At 37.0% G+C, this 19139-nt stretch overlaps 1 protein-coding gene and 2 long non-coding RNA genes across 3 annotated transcripts; all 3 read left to right on the top strand.

The window, feature by feature from the left end:
- Window positions 1-4958: 4958 nt before the first annotated feature.
- On the top strand, window positions 4959-10728 carry LOC118437977. The gene is made up of 9 exons (XR_004836520.1): window positions 4959-5324; window positions 5388-5595; window positions 6217-6428; window positions 6515-6698; window positions 6984-7177; window positions 7256-7425; window positions 7498-7819; window positions 10064-10263; window positions 10336-10728. It is a non-coding gene; the product is annotated as an uncharacterized LOC118437977 (long non-coding RNA).
- A 953-nt stretch (window positions 10729-11681) lies between these two features.
- On the top strand, window positions 11682-13243 carry LOC110857390 (eukaryotic translation initiation factor 2-alpha kinase pek-1). Its single transcript, XM_035857585.1, has one exon. The coding sequence runs from the start codon at window positions 12390-12392 to the stop codon at window positions 12993-12995; it is 606 nt and encodes a 201-aa protein (XP_035713478.1). The 5' UTR covers window positions 11682-12389; the 3' UTR covers window positions 12996-13243.
- A 1371-nt stretch (window positions 13244-14614) lies between these two features.
- Window positions 14615-18702, top strand: LOC118437978. Its single transcript, XR_004836521.1, has 3 exons — window positions 14615-14701; window positions 18344-18440; window positions 18505-18702. It is a non-coding gene; the product is annotated as an uncharacterized LOC118437978 (long non-coding RNA).
- The last annotated feature ends 437 nt before the right edge of the window (window positions 18703-19139 follow it).

The following is a 19139-nucleotide window of genomic DNA, read 5'->3' as shown; positions in this document are numbered from 1 at the left end:
TACTTTTCAAACGGGTAACATTATTTTTAAGAGTCTATGTAATTCCAAACTTTTTTTTTGCTCGTACAGATAATTTCCAAAGTTATGGAATTTCTGCCTTCGCCCGATCTAGAATCCACATCTCTAGTGAACTCCACGTGGGAGAAGGAAGCCTTGCGACACCTCCTCGTTCGACATCCCGTCGAACTCCAGCTAATGTCAAACGTCAACGATACAACGGATTTCGTCTCCCTTTCCAACTTATCTCCTCGCTACCTCAAAATCGTCCTATTTAAAGTCAACCCTCCTAAAATTGTACTTCAAGCGATAAAAACACTCAACACTATCGATCTCAAAACCGTGACAAAATTAAGCATTTATCTCCCCGTCGATAATAACCTACGCCACGTGGCGTCTCGCTTGGTCAAACTTTACGAATCTTTGAAAAATTTGACATCGTTAAAATTCCACCTACTTTTAGTCCATCACAAACAAATGGTTTCCACTGATCAAGGCTGGAAAGAACTATTTCCAGATAATGTCGCAATACAAAAAGTGACCACATTGACGGTAAACGTGTTCAATCCTCATCCTTTTGATATGTATAAAAGGTGGGAAAAAGTGATGTCCCTGGTTACCCAAATTATAACGATTTTCAGCCAACACGTGGCCAATCTCACCTTGTGCAACGTGCCAGGTGCACTGCTTGAGGACAGCGACGCTACATTCCCCCACCTCAAATCAGTCTCACTGCAAAGAATACTGTACCTGGGATACTTAGTACATATCTGTATAAAATTTTCCAAATTCAACGTACCTCTTCAAAAATGTTATGCAAATGTGACCAAGCTCGAATTCTATGTTCCAAAAGACGGCACCCTCGATGCCGTCGGGCTCTTTTCCCTCCTCGCCCCACAGCTGGAACACGTGTGCATCTCCTCCGTGCCCAACATCGCTGAAACGAAGACTCAATGGCCACACATTGTGGTTCCGATTCTGCCAAGATTGAAAGTTTTCGAAATTTTGAGAGAAGAAATTATATACGATTGTACTACTTGCAACGAATCGAATTGGTTTCGACCTTATCTTTCCTTAAATTTTGAGACAGGAGGGGATGAGGTTAAATTAGTGTATAGCAAACAATTTCCTGCTATCGAGAAGTTAACTGTGCGCGTGGTACGGAAAAAAATTCCTTTGGCATTGATAGGTAAAGTGGGAAAGCCGGATGAAAATTTCCATTTTGAAGCGACCATGCTGTTCCTGTACGAAACCTTTTTGGGTGAGGGCGTTGTGCCGTGTGAGACGTTGAGGTGTTTGGATATTTCATTCCCCGCGGAGGGAAAGTGGAATGTGGGAGGGATTAGGAGGAAGCGGCATTGTGGGTGGGGTGAGGCAGGAGAGACTTCTAGCCGGTGGGGGTGGGTGGAAGGTGGGACTGATATTTACGAAAGGATTTCTACCATATTCCCCAATAAGTGGAGTATGACGTGATCGAAAAGGGGAGAAAGAACGAGGTGTCAACGAAGATGTGTATCCACCAGACGTCGGATATAAATGACCGATAAAACCTTAAAGTATGAATGAAAAACTCCTAAAATACGACCATAAAAATGACTATTTTTTACTTTTGGCTGGTGTGCTACTCTATTTTTATCAACAAATAAAAAAAGTTTTGGGGTGATATATGTAACTCATTGTCAATAAGTTAAATTACCAGTGTGTCTTATCCATATAAATACTGAAAGGCTACTCTAAAAATAGTCATTGGATTTTTCTGTCGAATCGAATAATTTTTACTCGTACACTACAACTCAATCTTACTATTCCCACATGTGTATTATAAAAGGAATCGTTAAAATTGTGTCCCAAACACTAAAATTAAGAAACTAAATAAATTAAACTCCTTCAGATTCAACTTACAATGCGATGGTGTAACCTTCGGATTTGGTTGAAATTTTGAAATTATGTGATCCATGTCAATGGAATGTGTTATCAAAGTTCATTGCTTGCCGCCAATGTTTTTTTTTCGAAAGGGCCATTCAACGAAATCAAAAGTGCCATTTGATTTCTAATTTTTTGGCTTGACTTTTGGATATACCCAGCCAGAAAATCCTGGTGTGGCTTGAAAAAAGATTCCATTGTAAGTCGACCGACCAGTATTCTCTGAGATTTCTCTGAGATTTTGAAGAGTTAGGACAATCTGCTGGCTGGGTATATCCATACATAGTTATTCAGACAATATGAAGGACTCATAAGAGTAGAAATATAAATTCATGGAAGGACTACAAGTGCTAATATGTAAGTATGTAGGTACCTACGTAATACAAACTTTACTTACACCAAATTGCTTTATTTTGTATTACTTAAGTATGTACATAGGTTACCATAGATATGTATGGTAAGGTTAGGTAGCTTATTTATTATTGTGGACAACAACTTGTTGTCAACAAGTTTGGTAAAATTACCTAAAGCTGATGTCAATACAAAAGGGCGAGATACGTAATACTTCAGGTACATCCCTACACATTGCCACCTAATCGTGTTTAATAAATTTGGCTAAGAACATAACAGCTTAACGTTGCCATGTACTTGTAATTGGTTCGGCTATATATGCATTTTATATTTTTCAGCCAGACCAAGGGTTTATATTCCCGTGTTGTCTGTCCGTCCGTCTTACGATATTTTTTTTAAACGAATCCGATGGAATTAAAATTTTGGATACATGCAAATAAACAGCTCGACTTAGAATGAATCAGATATATCGGCGGCAGCTGCGATTAAAATACTACCGTCGGAGCTGTGGCGTTGCAAATTAACAAAATGTTCAGGCCAGCCGACCCGTCGAATGATATATACCAATTTTGGAAAACAATTGGTAGGTTATAGCCCTGGCTTAATTTGAGATATGCTCAAGACATACTTATTATAGTGGGACTCACATATAAGAAAGAACCCTATTATACTTTTCGTACAATACTTGCCGTAATGTACCTATGAGAATATGACAGCACTACTCACTGAAGAATACAATTGGCATGACCGGAAAATTCTGGTGGTTCTAACTGTGTACCGTACTACTATGGAATTACTAATTGCCACGGTTGACGGCGTTGTGTAGTATATTAAAAATATCTTGAGTCGGGCTCCGCAATCCCGTACTGACAGGTTTTAACTACGTAATGTTTGGATGGGATGACTCATCAAGTCATTATAAGGTGTTACATAATTACCCGTCTTAATTGCATTCACTATATATGGTTCTACATAATTTTACAGGGTTAGGTATACATATGCGTAGAATTATTTTTCGTCGAGATTTGAGACAGGGTTACAAGTGATATATATCACTGACAATGGAACCTTTTTTCAAGCTACACGAGATAAGCTTCGTGACATATGCTAAAAAATCAAGCTAAAAATAAGAAATGACGTGGTACTTATCTTTCCTTTGAATGGGCACTTTGAGGTCAAATATTTGAGGGCAAGGTTCACAGTAGCGGCCTGTTGTTTCTCAACCGGGCGAGCGGAGGAGTGAAAATTTTCTCCTTCGAAGTCACTCCGCTCCCTTCACTGTCGCGCTAGTTTCGTTACTAGTATGCATTTCCAAAAATATACAACGAAATGTGTCAATAAAAATAAGTCAACTTTAAGGATTATGATTTCTAATTAATTAATACATTAATTAAATAATTAGACGCAGTTATAATTTTTAGTAGTCATCTCTGCGGTTTTCGAGGATAATATTCGATTTATAATTTTAATTTATAATATAAATAATAATAATTTATTGAACATATCGGCACTTTTTTATTACGGATCGGTGGATAGTAGGATTTTAAAAAGAAAATATAAAATTAGATGAATGTATACACCAATTTACGAGATTGTGAAATTTTGTCAAAAATAATATGCATTGAATGAAGTGCGAGCGTGCGAGAGTGACCTCGAAGGAGAAAATTTTCACTCCTCCGCTCACCCGCTTGAGAAAAAAACCTGCCGCTACTGTGAACTTTGCCCTCAAATATTTGACCTCCAAGTGCCCATTCAACGGAAAGATAAGTACCACGTCATTTCTAATTTTTAGCTTGATTTTTTAGCATATGTCACTAAGCTTATCTCGTGTAGCTTGAAAAAGGTTCCATTGTGAGTGAGATTTAGTGAGATTTAATGATATATATCATTTATCTCACTTGGGGCTGAGTGAGAAATATGAGAAATAATGAGATAAACTTGTAGTTCATGACCCCGTCCGCTAGGTGGCGCTACTGCATGGCTCATAAATCTCACTAAATCTCATATTTCACATGTCTCACTATTTCTCATTATATCTCAGTGAGATGAGATTTACGAGGGTGAGATGAGATTTCTGCAACCCTGATTTGAGAGTGTACGAATTCATACCTCTATTAATTCTATACGAATAAATACATTTGTCCAATAGTGTTAAGGTGGATTGTTTTCGATAAGTTCCAAGTTAAATAATTCCATTAGCACATTTTCCTCACGTTATCAAAAAGACGTCGACCGGTTTCAAGCATTTTAATATTTTATGATATAACGACAAAACTTAAACATAAATACGAAGTAACACTTGTCATAGATATTCACCTTGGATTGTTTCCAGCATAATAACTTTTCCGTGATTCAGTAAACCACATCCTAAATTGAATTTCTACTATATCTATGTGTTATTCATGTGTTATTCAAGAAACAGGGATAAATTTTTTCGCATGTATGTACTTCTTCCAATCACTTATTACATATGTACAATTTAATCATGTATGAATTGACATTTTCCAAATAGATACGCACAAATGAATGTTTGCATTCTGTAAATATTTATTTAATAGAGTATAAAACTGTGTTCACAATATTATCGTTTCAAGTATTTATTATTACTCAGACAGAGTTAGACGGCAAATCCTCTTTTTTACTCAACCTTCAATAAATTTTTATTCATTTTGATTTACCGTATACAAAATTATCAAATCGAAACTCTGGATTTACAATGACCTTGTAAATATTTAAATATTAATTAAATTGTTGAGCCAGAAATATTAAAATTGTATTATGGTTAATTTCCAATTTGACAACCTTTTTTGCCGTCATTAAATATGTTACTGAACTTAACGCTGTGCATCATAGTGTTGCTTATATTAGTTAAGTGTGACTTACTAAAATTTCGTGCATGCGATAACTGTCCAGTAATTAAGCTGTTACCACCAATTGACATAGTTAAGGACAGAAATGAAACCATAGTCACATTTCCGGACGAAATTCCACTAGTTTTAGAATTCGATTGTTTTGCAACGTACCCAATCAATTGGATATTTCATATCAATGAGGTAACTAACTTTTTTTACATGAATTGAATTTTATCGTGACTTCTACTATTCATTTTATTTAAGGATGACGACGAAACTTTAATTGATCGAACAATTTATACGTATCGGCTCGGATTCAAGGACGAATTATTCGACGAATCTACCTACGTATCAAGTTCATGCCGTAATCAATTTTACAAGGAAGTCAAGCAGTTATCCAAACATGTCTTGTTTATCATTCGGACGTCCAGGACTAATATCTCGGGTAGCTTTAGAACCTGAACTGAAAAAGGTGATCACCTCGAATGGGACTGAAGTACGGATAAAATTATATGGATCTCAGAACGGCAATAGATAATTTATGGAAGACGTTAGATTACACATTTCTCGGCCTTTTTTGGCGAACCCGGGCGAGTAATTTGTATATTCAATTTTCGTACTTAATATTCAAAATTTTGTAAAAACCTGTTCAATCCCATGAATTTAATTTTTTTACTCGGTATAAAATAAAATATTTATGTAGCTTGAATATGTAGGTACTTATTCGGTCAAATTTTATATTGAAATTATAGGACAAATTTTAAAATTACTCGGTAATAATGTTTCAATATATGTAGCGTCAAGTTTTGTAACTTACAATTTTTAAACTGATCAAATTATAAATGTTCCATTTATTTTTAACATATATGTATATAAATACCCTGCCGGGTACCGGATACCGAGGCACCCCTAGAGGACATATAGATACTTGACTCATAAGTCAACCCGAACTAAATAATTTTCCGTAAATTTGTTAATTATTGTTCAATTTACTCACTTTGAATTGAGTTGAATAATAACTTCTTTTCAAACTCGTGAGTTTACTCATTGGCTATTCGCTTTTATCCATACTAATTTTACAATTTTTTTCCAGATTATGTTCCAAGTCTGAAAGAAAGTAAGGAAGAATTATGTCAAGCTCGAGGATCATGGTGTCACCGAAATGATCGGATTACCTGTTTTAAATGCTTGTCAGCACAAAACAGTAATCAACCTGAGGAAAGCGTTGAAATAAACATGGTGCCCAATTTTACAAAATGTGGTTCGTTCACGACTTGTCGAAATCATTTCTTTTATGTGCCCAGGGTTCGTATTTTTTTAACTTCAATTAATACTTAATTATGTACCTAATATGTTATAATAATATGGATTTTATTTTATTTACTACCCAGAACATAGACTGCATTTCAGAAGAAATCTCCACATCTTGCCGAATAAATGGAGAAGTCAACAATTACACTTGTTCTGAAAAATCGTATGGCGCATTTTTAATGACATGCCTCGCCCAGGGGACAAATCAGCCGATGTTTACTCAACTATTTTGGCATCCAATTGCGCATTACGGGAATACGACATGTATGTTCATATCTATCTAATGCACGACAACATACACGCTAAATAAACTTGAGTGAAATATACTCAAGGTTGACTAAAATTTGCGTCGAAACAACTGTTTTATGAAATTTACCCAAGGTTTATTGAAAAATCCTGCAACGTTGTGTAAATTTCAACTTTACTTGGGAAAATTTTAGACAAAGAACTGTTGTTTTAGCGCAAATTTTAGTCTTCACTCAAGGTTTGTTTAGAGCATATAATTCTTCAAGCTTCGTAGAATCTGCACGTTTCTAAAATAAATTACAGATTTGTCAGCGTTGGATGGAGGTTTGTCGGATCATATCCGGCTGGTTATTCTGAAAATCAAGCCGTTGAGTAGTTTATTTTTGGGGACACATTATTCTGGACTTGTTCCATATTAAAAGCATTGTACTCTGACGGATTAGCGGTTACCCTTTCAAAAAATGGGATTGTATTTGACACTTCCCGTTACAGTATTTGTAAGTTGTGAAAAATGGAAAGACTCAGATTTTTTCAATTAAGAAATAAATAGTCATATTCCTTTGCAAAATTTTTAGACGAGGGAATTTCGTCGCGCGATGGCAAAACTATAAAAAGTCAGCAATGGCAATTTGCAGAGGATAAAATGACACTTGATTTTATTGGAGAGTTGGACATAACATGTTGGGCGCCACACCTTAATTCGTCACGATGGGATAAAAAACCTTAAAATTTCCTGTTTTTGATCGTATGTTGAGTTGGATAATCTAAGGAAAAGATATATTTATAACAGTATTAAATTATGGTTTTATTCCCACAGCGCAACCCCACATAACCAGTGTGGTTTGGGATAGAGGAAATAGTGTTCCAAATTTCGGCGAAACTGGAAGATCTCTGACTTGTTATTTTGTAATGAGCGGGGTTTGTAATGAGCGGGGTTTGTAATGATCCGGGTTTGTAATGAGCGGGGTTTGTAATAAGCGGTTTGTAAGGAGCCGGGTTTGTAATGAGCGGTTTGAAACGAGGGGTTTGTACTTTCCGCCGACCGTTATTTTACCGGGGTCGGTACTACGTCGATATCTTGGATTTTTAATGGTGTCGAACTAGCTTCGCTGGAAAAGAGGCAGATTTCTAAAATTGTGGTACGTATATAAAAAAGTTTTATATTTTGTAGATACTGTTTGAGAACAATGTTGCTCCCGACAGTGCAGAGAGGGGACATTTATAAAAAACCTACAGTGCAGACTTGATGTAGCCCGAGTCAGGCGTAAATCTGTTTTCAAATTAAAATTTTTAAAACTTCGAATTCTTCAATTAAGAGCCTTTAATAACGCATATGCCAAAATTTATCGACTATCACTAAATTTTTGTTAGTGCACACATTTTTTCCCTTGGTCACCAGTATCGACTGTGACCATAACTTTGAAACGAGTGTACACTTTGTCCTAAAACTCTCAGGATATTATCCTCGTAATATTAGACGCAACATATATAAATTCCAGCCACGCGGGTGACTAGGTTCGTATACATTTGTTGGTGCACACATATTTGTTTTTCCTGGTCGCCCAATAAGGTCCTCCAGATGAAAATTTTTCTTATTTTAGTTCATATTGTTCCATTAGGAGCTATTACCAACTTGTCTACCAAATTTAAGCTCGATTTGACGAATTTGAAAAATTGGTATGGGTCACCCCATTGGGCCTGTCCAGGTGATTCAATTCATATTCTTCAATTAGTAGTCATTAACCCTTTAACGTGTATGATTAACGACAAGAAAAGGCATTAAATCGGGGACGCTAAAAGTATGTTGTGGTCATGGCGCGGGAGGAGAAATTCAGGAGTTTTTAATAAAACTCGAAAAACTGAAAAATCCAAAATTTAACATTGCGTTGTATAGGGAAATATCCAAATTTTCGGGAAGAAAATCTTCAAATATAGCATTGTGTTGGCATAGGAGAAATCCCTCAAAATTGCAACAAATTTTAGGTCGCGGAGAGAAAATGGTGAAAATCAATGACCTCCTAGAAACGACAATTGTCTTCCTTCCGCGCCATGACCACGATTTTTCAGGACGACTTTTGTCGTACTCCCGAATTAAACCATTTCTTATAAAACGACAATTGTCGTCGTTACAGTTTAAAGGGTTAACAACCTATGTACCAAATTTCAGCTCGATTGGATAAGTTTTAAAAATCAGTATGGGTCACCCCCTAGGGTCCCTCCAGATGAAAATTTTTGCAATTTTACTTTGTATTCCTTCATTATAAACCATTATAAATCTCTGCACCAAATTTCAGCTTTCTACGGCAATTTTGAAATTTTGATGTATAATACCCCACCCACCTATGTGACCCACACCGGTCAACCACTTGACCGATTTCGCCCATCTTCGAACTTAACTCCTCATTTGACCCATAATATGTTTGTGCAAAATCTCAAGTCGATCGGATTAGTTTTACGGCAGTTATCGCAAACCAGACAGACGGACAGACAGACAGACAGACGGACATGATGGGTACATAAGCCCTGACTCGGACTAAAAACTTAAATCAGCAACAGAACTGGTATCACCGTATTTCCTGAAATATTTTCTTTCCTAAAATTTGGTAATCTTTTCTTTCCTGAAATCCTGAAATCTGTGGGCGCCCCCTGTCAATTGGTGTCGGAGAAGAGTTGCTCTCAAACAGAAATATATCAGAGGTCAATGCTGACCAATTTTGCGGCGGCGATGCCAATTTGCGTCATTTTTCGGCATCTCAAGGTTGAAGGAATAGGAACTCGGATGTATCGCCGGTGGCGGCGTTGGCCTCTGATATATAAATACGACCTTGTAATTATTCCGATATCCTTATTAGCTCGTCCTGCGTAGCATGAGAGCTATTGAATTCCTCCTGTCCGTCTGTCTGTCTGTCTGTCTGTCCGTCTGTCTGTCTGTTAATGAGTTTCTTGCATCAATTGATGCTAATTAAATAGGCCCATGTCCAATTTTTAGGAAATTAATAGCACCATTCGTATCGACCAAGCGATACATAAAATGGTGCCAAACAATTGGGAGAATTGATTCAATACGCACCAAAAGTGCAGAATAACCCACAGAAATATATCCCCACGAAGGGGGTCTAAAAAAGTCAAAATCATGTAAAATTTCTGGGTATATTTTCCCCGCTTATTCTCCACCATTGGTGCAAAACCCCACGACGATTATGCATCTATTTTGTCCGCTTATTTTCTACCACCGGTGTAAAATTCTATCAATCTCATGCATTTTTTGTCCATTTATTTTGCACCATTGGTGCAGAAGTTTATGTACCAACTAATGTTGTCACAGAAGTGTTACAGGACGAGCTACTTCTAACGTTACTACGGTTTATTTTTTTTACTTCTAGTCAAATTATGAAATACGAGCAAACTACCAGAATTCCTCTACTCAGCTTATAATTCAAAAGTTGCCAAGTTCAGGATATTTTGCGTGTAACGTAACATCTGGGAATTTTACAGCCGTTCAAAACATACAATTAGACCAGTTTAATGAGGAAGTTAAGAAACATCAAAGTTATCTTCGCAACCCCAATTCGCTATTGGATGGGTAATTAGTTTGAATCTCAAGATGAAGTGAATATTTTGTTTCAATTAAGCTTAATATCACCATTTTTGGCAGGTGTGGCTCACAAAGTTTCAACTGCGATGAAGGAAAATGCCTCTCCCTCCAAAAACTGTGGCGGATTGCATTGACGGGAGCGATGAAAACCCAAAGTTTTGTTCCCGATTGAACCGATGCGGGGAAGGAGAGTTTTACTGTGGAGGAAATGAACCGAGATGCATCCCAGTTACCGAAGTGAATAATGGAGTTTCTGATTGTGAAAGTAGCGTGGATGAGAAAATTAACTCATTTGAAGGAAAAATGGTGTATATTTATGTTAGCTCGGTTGTGTTGGTCGTGTTAATTGGGTACCTTTTGTACAAAAGGATATCGAGGAGTGTCCTTCTCAGGAGGAGAGCTTCACCACCTGCCCTTCTCAGATCTCGATGCCCTTTGGATATGTGGTAGGGTCCCATGAGTGTACTAAAACCCTGAAGTGGTTTCACTCCATGGCCACATTTGCGCCCACCACACCCACTCAAAGGGATGAAAACTACAAAAGTTACCAACTTCAAAAATCCACCAAAAATCCAATTTTGCTCGGATTTTGATAAATGTTACATTTTTGTGATCCCAGATACTTGTGTGATAATATCCAATAGCAATCTCAACTTTTTTGAAATTTTCGAAATTTTCGAGCTGACGATTAGTCGAAAAAATTCAAAATTTCAAAAAAGTTGAGATATCTACTGGATATGATCACCCAAGTATCTTGGATCACAAAAATGTAAATTTTATCAAAATCCAAGCAAACTTGGATTTTTGGTGACATTTGAAGCACATGAAAACATGGTTTTTTTCCTGTTTTTGGCACCTCTGAGTGGGTGTGGCGGGCGCAAATGTGGCCATGGAGTCAAACCACTTCAGGGTTGTTGTTCACTCATGGGACCCTACAACATATCCAAAGGGCATCGAGATCTGAGAAGGGCAGGTGGTGAAGCTCCCCTCCTCAATCGCATTATGTCAGGTATTGAAGTTTAAATAAGGTGCATACACTAAAGATAAAGAAAAATAGACAAAATTTACTGTATGTCGGGTAAAAAATATTTAGAATGACACCACAATTGAGTAAAACTTACCCAATGCTTTATGTACATTAATCGTGCATCCCTTTTGAAATTTTGCTCATCACTGGTCAAGTTTTACCCAATTGTCGTGCCATCCTCTTTTTTTACTCAACCATGAGTAAATTTTACTTATTTTTCTTTAGAGTGTGTGTAAAAATTAATCGTAAAAGGCAAGAAATTTCGCAGCAGCGAAGATAATTGTAATTCACAATGGAACCTTTTTTCGAGCTACACCGGAATCGACTAGCGAGTTTGCCAAAAATCAAGCCAAAAATTAGGAGTCACATGACACTTATCTTTCCATTGAATGGCCCCTTTGATGAAAAATATTGGCGGTTATGTTCAATTTATGAGCAAATTTTCTCTTGCTTTTTCCTCCACGGGGCGAAGACCAGGGATGAGTGCGAACTTTGACCCCCAATATTTTTCTTCAAAAGGGCCATTCAACGGAAGGATAAGCGTCATGCGACTCCTAATTTTTGGCTTGATTTTTGGATATAACTCCCTAGTCGATCCCAGTGTACCTAGATCTAAAAAAGGTTCCATTGTGAGTTATTTTTCTTTGCAGAACCGCCTCATGAGCTTAGGACATACTCTTTCGACACTAAAGATACTGATCTGAAATCTCCCCTTAACGACACCCACTCCCCCTGGAAGACGGACGACTCTCTAAAATGCTTCCAGCTATTGGGATCTGGTAGTTTCGGAAAAGTGTACGAGGCCATCGATCAGACCGACGTGGTTAATCCAAACGTCGCCGTAAAATGCGTCGATATTCGGAAAACGCTTCGATGCAGTGCCGCATCAAACTTCAGCACAAGGGACGTTGGCTATTTTGCTGCCGTTTTGAATGAAATAGTCGTCCTTAGTGGACTCAGCAATGACCACGTGGTACGCTACATTAGCTGTTGGGCGGAAGCAGAAGGTACTGAGAAATTAGACCGGTTTCAACTTCAGGCATACGTGGATTCCCTTCTGCTCAACTCAGCCAGCTCGACCGGTCTGATGTGGGTGCCCCCGAGCAATATTTACATCAAGATGGAACTCTGTCAATTCACGTTGAAATATTTCTTAGAGAATCATCAGCTCATCCCAAATTTTGCAAATGGACATGTAGCCGCCATATTCAAAGATATCGCGACAGGGCTGAGTTACATTCATTCGAAGGGGTTCATTCATCGGGATATAAAACCGGGAAATATATTTTGTAAGGTACACCCAATTTGTGGCTGTATCTGGAAAATGGGGGATCTTGGTTTAGCAACGAGGGATTTGGACAAGACTTTCGGCCAGGTGGGGACCGACTGTTACAGAAGTCCGGAAATGAAGCGTGGGTTTGGTTACACGACAAAGGCGGACATGTGGAGTTTAGGCCTCGTGTTTTTGGAGTTAGTACAACAGGACGGGAATGGCTTTAATGTGGCGCAGGTTTCGGAAAAATTGCACAATCTTGGAATTTCAAGACATAGATATTTATATCTAAAAGAGGCTGTTGTACAAGAGAGGTTTGCAATTTGGGTAAAAGTAATTAATAAGTTGGTTAACCCGGATGAAATGAAGAGAATTTCGTCCACCGAGTTGGAAGTGGCGTTAAACAGAATCTATTATTGAAATTTTACCGTTAAGGTGTGTAAATTATTGTTACAGATGTATTATATTTTATTTCGTGAGGAGAGCATTGCAATGCAGAATATGTAATTTCAATATTATTTTCACTAAATTAACAGGTACTTATACTGTAAACATGTATATTATACAATATTTAGATAAATAAGAGTTTATGCAAAATCAAATTTAGTTAATTACTGCTTCATTAATCTATGCTCATTTTTACCTTATTTGCTTCTAAGAATGGTTAGAGGAACAATGGACATATATAATGATCCCAATAAATATTAGAATTGAATATATATTGTTCTGGGGTTTTGGAGAAAATTACCAAACAATATTTAAACATTTGGTACAATTTGGAACAGGAATATGTAGACATAAGTATGTAGTACGTGCAATTTTTCATGGACTAGTGGTCGTACACGCGACAGTGTCTACATAATATTGCCAGAAGTTCTGACCACTACAAAAATGAATGTAGCGGACTCAGTTTATTGAATTTTGAAAAATAGCGATATCACGAGAAAGCTCATTAAATTACCTACGAAATATAGCAAGCATTTTCAAAATTTCCCCCTTCTGAAGCTAGAAGACCCCAAAGTCCTGGTATCAACATCTCACTTGCTTGATGCATTCCACGGAATATTAGTCTCATTTCTAAGCGACACATGGATTTGAACCACCCATTTACTATTTTGGCCTCATGAGCAGGACCTGAGCCCTGCTTGAATGTCCAGTCGCTATTTTTGAGTACCAAGCGGTTCAGAAGTTGCACAATTGGCTTGAATTAATATTTTTTTAAATATTTTTTTACACGAATGTCCTCACATAAAGGCTGAAAAATACTTTTCCCGTGTCATCCGATTTATGTCGAATAGAAAATCACGAAGCGGGATGGTGGGTCCAATTAAACTTTTTGAATTTTTTCTGAATAATACGGATTAGTGGATTGTCGGCACGGTACTTTAACTTAATTAGATAATGTTAATTTGAACGGGAAAATCGAAACCCTGCATATAAATAATGATGCATACTCTGCGAATACATACTCAAATCAATAAATGATAATGCGGTTTAGTAATAGAGGTTAGCACGCACCAAGTTTTTTCCTTGCGAACGGATCCATATAAATCGGTACGATTACCTCGACAGGTAATACTCTATGCATAAGGTGTCCACCTAATTACTGACATAGATATTTACATGCATGTAGCAGTTTATACGAGGTGGGTAAATATTTTGAGATACACAATATTTGTATGCGCATACCTACATGCATATAAATTTCATGGATGCATGTAAATATTCTATGTCAATGACTTTATTATTGCACACATGAAATGAGCGTATCCATGAACATATTCGTTGTTTCGGTATCAATGTGCATGAGTTATTATTATTTTCCTCGGGTGAGGAACACGTTGAGCAAATTACAGGATAATCTGTTTAATTCGGTCAGCAAAACGTAAGTTTTCAGTCATCCTTTAGACGATCATGTCCTGACCGTGAAGTTCAAATTTACGTGTTATGTAAATTCTTCCCAGTAGCAACCATGTTTAAGCTTTCTTTCTTCGTCGTGACTTCGGTTTCGTTAATGATAAAGCAGTACGTCGAGCAGTATCGGAAAGACGACTTGGATATGGCTCTGACAGAGCTGGGACCAGATTTAAGCCTCCCAAGGATACAAACGTACGACTTCATAATCGGTAAGCTCAACAATTTTCAAATCTACATAGATATGTAGATACATATACTCAAAATAACAATTTGTCGAATCAACACCGCCGGTGTCAATATATGACTTAAACGCCTTGGTTACAATGTTGAATCCGAGTTTTGGTGATTTTGATACCGGTAGTGTAGTTAAATACTTACATAGATATGTACATATGCGCCCCGTACTGGTATTGATTTGGTAACAAAATGGTATTGAATCATCACCGGCCGCAGTGCATATGACTTCACCGGCACTATAATAACGGGAATTACCGTATGGTAGTAAAAGTACACTAATGTCGTGATGAAAACGTACCACTCTCGGAATCAAACTGTCACCAAGGCGGGGGAAGTTAATACCAAATCAATTCACGGAGTGTATCTGTGACTTCATATTTTTTTGTAGTGCAATAACTTCCTCCCGGATGGGTTGTAGTTTTTTTTCTGAGTGGTAATGGTAATCATTCATTACAACAACATTACTGTACGGTAATTCCTATTATTACCGAGCCGGTGGAGTCATACATATGTATATGTACTTCGGTCAGTAATGATTCAACACCATTTTGCTAAGAGTGTACATCTATCCTTGAAGCAGTTCAGTTCATCAGGATGGTGAAGGTGAGCTGGAAAGCGCTTAATCAGCCCTGGGTAAAAAAAATTATTGCATTATTCATGTCAAATTGTACGACAAAGTGATCTCAGGAGTCGTTACGGTGGAGAAAAAACTTAATAGGTACGCAGAGCACGGGCAGGTAATAAATGGGCAGGTAATAAATGTCCAACTGCAAAGAAGTTGAAGTTGAAGAAATTAATTGTACATCCATTAAAGACTAGCAAGGTTGGAAACCTTGTGAAAAGTAGGTTTGCGATGAAAAAGTGTGCAAAAAACGTTTACTTATATACATACATACATATTCTTATGCGATGTGCAGATGTGTATGTATTAGTCATGAATTTATATTAGCAAGTATATTTATTTATATTAGTGTAATACATATTCATGGTATTAGTTAAAGCCAAGCTGGTCTTTACACACTAAACTTGTTCATTGAAAAGGATTGAATCTTGTTCATTTATGTAAATATGCATGTATGGGGGTGAGTAATGGGTACCCTCTTAGAAAACTGGTATTGAACCATTGCTGACAAACTCTTAGCAAAATTTCTTGAATCATTCAGGATGACTTCACCGGCACGGTAATAACGGGCATTACCGCATAGTAGTGCAGTATACCGTGCGGAAATCCATATGCATGTACCACTCAGAAACAAACTATTACCAATCCGGTAACGAGTTATTACCAAGTCAATACCGGTACCGAGACCCTATGTATACCTATGTGGCTATGTACATATGTATATTTGAGTCTACTAGATTTTTAACAGTGTATGTACGATAAATATGTGAAGGACCTGACATTATTTGTAAATATGACCTATCAGCATGACTTTATATGACGATAAATACATTTCGTTATGACTTATCGGTATGATTTGACGTAAATACACTTATTTATATATGGGTATTTGTGACATCGGCAAGTAAAAGGGACAAACGTCAGTCAATAATTTCGAGTCATAATTTGAAACTACTTGCTACCTTTTAATGTTTCTGTAACAGTTACATAAGTAATTGTTGATTAAACTGTAATATTGAAAAATATATATGTAGACATCGAAATGACTATTAAAATTTTTTGAAATACATAAATAGTAATTCTTAAAAGTACAATGAACAAATTAATTTAACAGAATACACCATTTCGACATACTTATGTACATATGTAAATGCGCGTATAAATTTGTCACTTTTATCCGAGACAGGAAATGCATTAATGAGTCGCTTTCATTCAAATTGACTACTAAAATCTCTCTTACTAGAATTTCACCTTTATTGTATAAAAAATTTCATAGCTTCGCAAATTCTCGCTTTGACGTCTCGAATTTGGTTTTGCGAAAGTTTTACGCTCCATTGTGCCTAAGAAGACATTGTACTTACTCAATTGTTCCATTACATATGATAAAGCGGAGGGCGAGGGTGCGATTTTTTATTTATGTAGCCCGAGTCAGAGTAGATCCGTCTCATACCATGGTGATGAAATTCGCAAAAATTTCCCTACATATTCATTCGAAGAACTTGGGCTTAATATGCGGATTTGCGAATCGGTTAATAGATAATTGTAGATATCTCTACTTTGGATCACCGATGTCTAGTTTTTCGTTTTGCAATTCAATGCGCACAAAATACGTAAATGCGTGGAACACACGGCAAGAAATTGTTTAAAAAATAATCTCCATCTAGCGCAAAATCCTTATAAATTAGCATACATAGCTCAAATGATGAGCCAGTATTAGTACGCTTGTATAAATCCACGCTCATATGAATTATTATGAAACTAGCCTATAAGCCCGTCTTAAAGACGGTCCAAATTTAGAGTTTAAAACGAACCCACCAAAATCTTTGGATTAACGAAGTACATATGTAACTGGAGCGAGTTTTTTTAACGAAATTTTTTAACGTTGCTAAGGAATTTTTTAACGTTGCTAAGAAATTTTTTAAATGTTGCTAAGGCATTTTTTAAACGTTGCTAAGGAATTTTTTAATGTAGCTAAGGAATTTTGTTAACGTTGCTAAGGAATTTTTTTAACGTTGCTAAGGAATTTTTTAACGTTGCTAAAGAATTTTTTTAACGTTGCCAAGGAATTTTTTAACTTTGCTAAATAGGAATTTTAGGATTTTATTTTTATTTTATTTTACTTGGGTAGGGAGAATTTTGCAGGTAGCTAACGAATACTTTTAGGATTCTTTAAGCCTAAATCATAACAGAAATCACCGAAATCACAACCTAAATCATAACCTAAATCATAACCTAAATCATAACCGAAATCATAACCGAAATCACAACCGAAATCATAACCTAAATCATAACCTAAATCATAACCGAAATCATAACCTAAATCATAACCGAAATCATAACCTAAATAATAACCGAAATAATAACCGAAATCATAACCTAAATCATAACCGAAATTATAACCCTTGATTGGTGGAGCCAGAATTGCAACAGCCAATCAGAATGCAGGGATGTCACGGAAAATTCCACGGGACGGACTTTTGGAAATTATAATATAGATATTTTTTGTATGGCTCGAAATACCAGAGTTGTGTTGATTAGTAATACGGTATAGCTCGGTATTAAGGTTTTACAATGTCGGTAGCAAATTTTTACATACCGGAATAACTTGTTACCACGCGGTAACCAGCTTAATCCCGAGAAATCAGATTTCTAACAGTGTTGAAATTACTACCCGCGATGTCTATACATGTACATACGTTTGAAAATCTCAATTGGACACACATACAGACAGACATGCACAACGACTGAACAAGTCCCTCATAGTGCCGGGCAAGGCAACGAGGACAATTACGAATCCTTGAGTTCAATTTAAGTTACGTAATGTCAAATACGACGTACGACCTGAGCCTCCCTATAAAACGGAGAGATGTTTTGGAATTATTCTCATCAATCAATTACTCATTCCAGCTATTTATCCGGTAAAAAAGGTTTGTAAAGAACAAAATAAATTCAAACCAAAATGTAGAGCATTTTTTTCTTGTTGTTTTTTTAGAAATTTAAAATGGGTCCCCGAATTTTAATCGTCGCCTCACTCCTCGTCATGCTCAGTTTTGCATGGATGGCTAATGCCCACCCGGTCGCATTGGCGGGTGAGTTTAAAGGGGTCGTACAATTGGGAGTTTTGAATTGACCCCAGATTTGCCTTGTCCACAGGTAGTGACGCCGCTGTGGCACCGCTAAAAGTGATCGAGGAGCTGGGCAACCAGGAGCTGCGCCCCCGCTTCCGCCGGTGGCATTTGGGTCAACCCCGTTATGGGGGCGACAGGGGTTGCACCAGGCTTCAGTGCGGCTAATAATCATTAACGAGGTTCTACTATTGTAGGATCAATATTTGTATTTGAATTATTAAAACCAGCAACCTAAAACCCGAAAATTATAAAAATACAAAAACCAACTCGACCCGTAGTTTTTTAATAGGTACTTATTGTGGGCAGGCTAAGTGTTAGTTCGATTTGGCAGTGCTCATCGGGAAGGTCCGCATTGTTCGGAAATATCAAAAACTGTTCATATTTTTCTGGATCGAAACTCCCCAAGTTTTCCCCAGATCCAATCGTGTACTAAATACAAAATTATGTAGATTCGGTTACAAAATATTTATTCAACATAGTCCTGACAAAATTTGGCTAACCTTTTGACCCGCATTTTTAAGAAGTACAGCTTTTTTCTTCCGGTGGAGAAGATAGCGGTCCGGCTTGGTCATACCCGTCATCATACTTAAATACATCGCTGACAAAAGTTTTAAACGTCTAAATTTCAAGTACTGAAATTAACGACAAACATGTTCAAGC

The sequence above is a fragment of the Folsomia candida genome, unplaced genomic scaffold (genome assembly GCF_002217175.1).
Source record: "Folsomia candida strain VU population unplaced genomic scaffold, ASM221717v1 Fcan01_Sc018, whole genome shotgun sequence".
NCBI lineage: Eukaryota > Metazoa > Arthropoda > Collembola > Entomobryomorpha > Isotomidae > Folsomia > Folsomia candida.
The sequence above is the reverse complement of the archived record's forward strand: the minus strand, read 5'-3'. Positions and strand labels throughout refer to the sequence as shown.

What these genes read in the sequence shown, in the direction of transcription:
- LOC110857390 (XM_035857585.1), top strand. Translation starts at nt 12,390, where the DNA reads ATGTGGGTGCCCCCGAGCAATATTTACATCAAGATGGAACTCTGTCAA.